We start from the raw sequence: 6,502 nt of genomic DNA, 5'->3' as shown, positions 1-6,502 counted from the left end.
GGGGGAGGCAGGGGGAGGCCTGGAGGGTTCAGTCGGTGGGCTCTCCCCAAGGCGAAGCCATTGGGTGACAGACAGGAAGCCCGGCTGGACGGGGGGTCCTGGGACCCAGCCCGGTGGCCTGGTGTCTGTGACAGCAGGTGCGGGAAGGGGCGCAGTGTGAGGGGGTGTGGGGGAGCTGGGCTGGCAGCTGAGAACGGAGGATGGCGCGCCCCTCCCAGCCGCCCACTTCTGGGCCTGTCCCCTCGGCCCCACCCGCTGTCCAGGTCCCCGGAGCCCCCGCCTGCCCGCCCCCCCTCGGGCACAGAGAGCATCGAGGGGCTCACCTTCCTGGGACGAGGGCGCTGTCCAGGGCAGGGGCCCAGGGCCTGGGGCGCCTTTCTGCCGGCTGAGCGCCCGCCCCGCCCCCTCCTGGCCTCGCCAAGGCTCGTTCCGGGCGTGGACGGCGGAGTGTGTCCCGCGCAGGCAGGTGGCTCCCACGGGGACGTTCCAGCCGCAGCGGCTCGTTTTACTCCAAATTAAACCGGCTTCTCTCCCGGACCTGTAATTAGAGCTGCCGGGCCTCCTGGGGGGCCTCCTGGGGTGGCTGCGGGCTCCCTGGGAGGGCGGCTCCAGGCCCCGCCGCGCTGGGGGATGGGGGCCCCTGTGCCGGCTCCCGCCCTGGGAGCACCTGCCCCCTGCTGAGCTGCTGCCTCAGAGCCCAGGGCTCCGGGAACGGGGCCTGGGGGCCACGCGGGGAGGGGAGGGGCGCCGAGGCCCGGGGGACATGAGTCATTCGCAGGATCTGCTGCGTGTCCCTGCGGCAGGGGGTTCCGGGCGCCGTGGCTGCATGCTCTGTCCTCCGCGCACTGTCTGCCTGGGGCTTGCTGGGGCCGTTGGAGCTGACCGCGGAGGTCTCCAGCGCCCAGGGCCAGGGGCTGGGGTCGTCTCCAGGGATCCCATGGGGTCGTCTCCAGGGATCCCATGGGGCCTGGCATCTGAGGGTGGGGTGGGGTGGGGTGGGGGGCTCAGCAGGCCACCGTGGCCGGCCTCATTCTGCGTGAGCCTGTCTGAGTTGAGCCCAGACCCGTTCCTTCGGGAGGGGGCAGGGAGGGGCGGTGGCTGGGACCGGTGCCGCTCCCGGGCGGGGTCTGCAGTGGCTGGTGCCCCGGCCACTCCTGGCCCCGGGCCTGGGGCTGGCGGGCGGAAGGGGCGTGGCCAGATGGCTCTAGGTGAGTTGGTTTTTAGAAAGAGAGAGGAACATGGCGACGTGCTTGCCATCGATCGGCTGCCTCCTGCGCGCCCCACGCCGGGGATCAAGCCCACAAACAGGCATGAGCCCTGGATCGCCTGGCGGCCTTTCCAAGCCACGCTGCCAGGCCGGCTGCCGGTCCTTAGGAGGCGTCTGGCGTGAACGTGCGTGTGCGGGGACACGGGCTGCACACGGGCCCGCGTCAGTCCTGGCGGCCGAGGTCCCAGGCCCAGGTGCCACCCGCCTGCCCGCCGTGTGGCACAGGCCTCCTCACTGCGGTGCCTCCTGCCCCGTGGGTGCCAGCCCTGCGGGTGGGTTCCCCTGAGGCCGCCTTTGGGCGCTGCCTCCAGGCGGAGGCACGGGGGGCAGGGGGGCTCCGGCTGTGGGCTCCTGTCTGGCCGCCATCTCTGTGCCGCCCTGCTCCACCTCTGCGGGGAGACCGGTTGGGACGGCGGAGCCCACGGTGGCCCCAGGGCACAGGTGGTGATGTGACTCGGTCCAGGTCCCACCCGTCTGCGTGGCGCCGTGCTGTGGGCCTGGGGAGCGGCTCTCCCTCCTCTCGCCCTCTCTGACCTGGGCCCTCGGACCCTGAATCTGTAGGTTTGAGCCAAACCTGGGATCTTCAGCCCGGGCAGAGCTGAGTGCTGACCGGCCACGCCCTCTGCCGCAGCCTCGTCTGCCGGGCCTGTGCCCTTCCTTCGGCCTCGGTGTCCCGGTCCCGGTCACACGCGGTCGGCGGTGCCTCCTGTGCTCTGCTGGCCGCGGCTTCGGCAGCGGCGCCGGTGACCGCCCGCCTGTGGTCTGTCTCTCCCTGTGGCCTCTGGTCCTCCTGGCTCTGACGGACGAGTTTTGGTGGAACCTGGACCTTTCCCGTTACGTTCTGGGATTCGAATGCTACGCAGACGGCTGTCAGTTGGGTCTCTGGTCCTGACACTTAAAGGGACCAGGGCTGCCTTGTAACTAGTTGTGTGTGTGTTGGTGAGGGGGGGTGGAGGGGAGTCACCCCACTCCAAAGACTGAAAACGGGGGTTCAGAAAGCGGGCGGGGCGTTGAGTGGATGGCGCTGGGTCCACGCCTGACCGCACGCTGCCCTGGCCCGAGGGTCCTACGGAGGAGTCAGCAGCCCCGAAATAGGGGGGATGCTGGTGGCCCCCCGGGAGGCGGCTCCTCCGTGGCCTCGGTCAGAGCCGGGCTGCCTGACCAGTCGCCGCCCCTCGAGCTGGACAGAGCACTGAGCCAAGGACTCCGTGCCCCTCGGAGGCAGGTGGTGAGGGTCAGGGGTCAACATGGCAGCTGTCTGCTGCTGGCCTTTGGGGCCTGCGGCCCTTGTTGGAGGAGGGGCTGGGGGGGGCCCCACGGCCCCCCTTTCCCGAGTGGTGGGTGGCGGCCAGCGGCTGTGACACTTCCTCTGGGTGCGTCACTGGGGCACCCCCTCCAGGTTGGGAGCCTGGGCACTGGGAGTGCCCCCGCACCCCCGTTTCTCCCCGTGAGACGGGGCACGCTGACCCCGGAGGCCTGAAGGCTGGGGCCGCGGGGTCGTTTGAGTGAGACGCAGGCCTTTGCTCAGCTCAGCCCTGGGGCGGGGGCGGGAGGCTGAGACCCACAGGCTGTCTCCATGGCAACCGCCAGCAGCCTCCTGGGCCCAGCGGCACCTGGAAAGTCGGTGACAAAGCAGTTCCTGGAGGTGGAGGAGGCTCTGGGGCTCCGGCTCCTGCAGGGGTGGGGTGGGGTGGGCCTGGCTGGCTCCGCACCCTGTTTCCTCCCGACCTGCCGGCGTGAGGGGCGGGTGTGGAGGCGAGGCCGCCTCCCTCCAGTGGAGGACGGGGTGCCCGGCACTGAGCCCGAGGAGGGCTGCGCGTGGACGTGCCGCTGCCCGGAGCCCAGCAGCGGGAGGACAGGCCCCGGCCGAGCCCAGCGTTGGAGCCACGTCCTGCTCGGGCTCCTCAGAGGAGTCGGGTGCTGGTGTGTCTCCCCAGGGGCTGGGAGCCGCCTCTGGCCCGCCCGGACGGGCTCTGCACAGCGGGTGACAGCACTTGGGCGGGAAGGGCTCCCGGCAGACCCTCTGGGGGGCGCTGTCTACTGTGTGCGGGGCCGGGGCACCGTGAGGGCTGTCCGGGCGCTGGCGCTGCGGCCCCCCTGCCACCGCCTCCGCCGAGCGCCACGTCCTCAGGCGCCTCCGAGTGGACGTGAAGCGGGTCATGTCGGCCCTTCAGCGTCGCTTCACACGCAGTGTCGCTGTCCGTCACTGTCTGTCATGACGACGCAGCGCACGCTCCCTGCTGACCCCGGAGATGGCGCTGGTCCAGTCATCGCCGTGACAGCGGCTCCTCGATGGTGTGATGCTGACCGGGGGCGGGAGGGGGGGGGCGGAAGGGCTGCCGGAGGCCACCCTGAGCTCACGGATCAGGCGAGGCCGACGCTGCCCTGACTGCACGCTCCTGACCGAGGTCCTGGGACCTCGTCATCTTCAGGAATTGTGGTGTCTGTTCCTTTCCTCTTTCTTTCTTTTTTTTTCTTTTCTTTTTTTTTTTTTAAATTGATTTCAGAGAGAGAGAGAGGATGGGAGAGGGAGAGAGAAACACATCAGTGACGAGAGAGAACCACTGACTGGCTGCCTCCTGCACGCCCCACACTGGGAACCGAATCTGCAACTGGGCATGTGTCCTGACCGGGAATCGAACCCTGACCCGTGGTTCATAGGTCCACGCTCAGCCCCTGAGCCACGGCAGCCAGGCGTGTCGCCTGATTTTAAAGGGAATCCATCCTTTATGACTGGGGTGCTCCTTGGAGCCCTCAGAGTGTTTGGAGTGGGTTCTGTGCGTTGAAGAGATTATCAGAGACCGGACTTTATAAAAAACAGAAAAACCAGTATTCTATTTATGAAAGTTACAAATCCAAAAATACCATTCTTTAAAAGGTATTTGGGTTAAATCTGCAACAGTGTGGACGGAAATACGTCGGAAAGACAAATACAGCTATTGATGGCGAAAACACTCTGTAGATGGCAGATGGACACCCAAGGGGAGTACGTCAGCATCACGGTGACACATGACAAGCCACGCTCCGCCCGCCGTGAAGATGCACGTTTCTCCTCTCAGATCGGGAGCGACACAGGGGGTCCCTCTCACCGCGTCATCACCACGGCGCCGGCGCTCCAGCCCGAGGGCTCGGCAAGAGAGACGTGGACGCACCACCCTGGGCAGGAGGAGGCGACACCAGCCCTTCCTGCTGACGGCCAGACCCCGTGCACAGAAAGCCAGTCTCCCCAGACCCGAACCCGGTGCAGCCGAGTGGCAGGCTCCGAGCCCACCCGCGGACCATGACGTTCCAGAAAAACAAGCGAAGAAAACAAGTTGGTGTGCACACGGGACAGAAGGAAACGCCTCGGAGTAACCCGGAGGGACGGGAAGAGCCTGCACGCTGAGAACGGGCGTGGTTTCTGACATCGGAAAATGTGGCTCCTCCAGCCTCGTTCTTTCTCACCATGGTTTTGCCACTCGCCCGTGAGGTCCGCCATGAATTCTGGGGTGCGCTTTTCTATTTCCGCAAAGCGATGGCTGGGCTTTCAGTAGGGATCGCGTGGCCCCGACAGGGCGCTTCGGGTGGCATGGACTGCTAGTGCCAGGAAGTCTTTAACTGACCTTTCCGGTCCCGGCCGTCCATCACCGTGCTCTGGAGTCCTCGGGGTCCAGAGGGCTTTTGCCTCCTTGGCTAATTTTACTCCCAAGTATTTCACTCTCTGCAATGCTACCGCAAACGGGTTTTAAAAAATGTCCTCTTTTGAGTGTTCGTTGTTTTGTGTGCTAACGGCATATCCTGAAATTGTTGAATTCATTAGTTATGGTAATTTTTTGTGAGTTTTCTACAAATTTAGGATTTTCTACATGTAAGAAATGTTGAGATTTTTACTGGAATTGCATGGAACTTGTAGGAACTTGTAGGAATTTGGGGAAAAGGGACATCTAATGATATTATATTTGCTACTTGTAATGAACTTTGAACTTAACTCAAGTCTTTAATTCTGGAAATTCCTCCTTCTCTCTCCACATGTGGCTTCTTCACCATTCACTCTGTTCTTTCTCGGAACGCACCCTGGACGCGGGTCCGAGGAGGGTCCAGCCTCCACGTCGCTTAGCTTCTCTCTCTTTTTCTCTGCCGGCTGTGGTGATTCCTCCACACTATGTCCTAAACCGTTAATACCGCCAAACCAGTCTCCTGCCCGGAGTGTGATTCCTGATAGTTATTGCTATCATTTCAGTAACTTTATGGGATCTGGTTTGAAAGATTTTCTCGTTTCCCTTCTTTTCTGCTGGGACTTTGACCTTCTCTCTGACACCCGTCCTCCCCTCCCTGCAGTGCATTCAGGGGCACAGGACTGTAAGTGCATTTTATTTAAATATATTTTATTGATTTTTTAAAGAGAGGAAGAGAGATAGAAACATCGATGAGAGAGAAACATCGACCAGCTGCCTCCTGCACACCCCCTACCGGGGATGTGCCCGCAACCAAAGTACATGCCCTTGACCGGAATCGAACCTGGACCTTTCAGTCCGCAGACCGATGCTCTACCGCTGAGCCAAACTGGCTTCGGCTGTAGGTGCATTTTAAATGGTGACTCGGGTGTGGAATGCAGGAGAGGCCTTCGGGGGGAAGCCTCGGTTTTGGCTTAAGTAACAGTTGACTGGTTGCTGAGATGGGGGAAAGGGTCGCTGGGAAGGAGCACGCCTGGGAGTAAGAATAAAAGCTCTTCAGTCACAGCATGTAACAACCCTGAGCTTCACAAAAAGGCATTTTTACTTCCTGAAGTTTGGAACCGCCTCAGTGTGTCCGGTTTGATTCGCTTTTTAAAAACCCAAGTGCAGGTGTGTCACCTGCACGTGGACACCTGAGCCCAGGATTCCAGATCTGAGTTACAGGGGCCGGGCTGGGCGCCATGACACACGGCGGGTGGACCCAGACGGAGAGGCCCTGGGCTCTGCTCTTTGAGGAAGGAGGGGAGGACGGAGGACGGAGGACAGGGGGGAGGAGGGAGGACAGGGGGGAGGAGGGAGGACAGGCCGGAGGGAGGAGGGAGGACAGGGGGGAAGAGGAGGACGGGTGGGGGGGGGATGGCGGACAGGGGGAGGGAGGTGGGGGAGGGAGGGAGAAAGGGGGGGAGGGAGGACGGGGGAGGGAGGGAGGATGGTGGAGGGAGGACGGGGGCGGGAGGGACGGCTGGGAGGGAGGGAGGATGGGGGGGAGGGAGGACAGGGGGGAGGTGAGGACAGGGGTGGC

The 6,502-nt window shown here is 63.5% G+C and overlaps 1 protein-coding gene across 1 annotated transcript in view; it reads left to right on the top strand.

The window, feature by feature from the left end:
• Positions 1-4,236: 4,236 nt before the first annotated feature.
• CACNA1B (calcium voltage-gated channel subunit alpha1 B) overlaps positions 4,237-6,502 on the top strand; it is a 77,726-nt gene continuing 75,460 nt past the window's right edge. Inside the window, exon 1 of the mRNA XM_036416987.2 lies at positions 4,237-4,398. Coding sequence (XP_036272880.2) covers positions 4,237-4,398 — 162 coding nt within the window. The remainder of the gene's footprint in view (positions 4,399-6,502) is intronic.

The sequence above is a fragment of the Pipistrellus kuhlii genome, unplaced genomic scaffold, assembly GCF_014108245.1.
Source record: "Pipistrellus kuhlii isolate mPipKuh1 unplaced genomic scaffold, mPipKuh1.p scaffold_m20_p_57, whole genome shotgun sequence".
NCBI classification, from domain to species: Eukaryota; Metazoa; Chordata; class Mammalia; order Chiroptera; family Vespertilionidae; genus Pipistrellus; species Pipistrellus kuhlii.
This window is presented reverse-complemented; position numbering and strand designations above follow the sequence as displayed.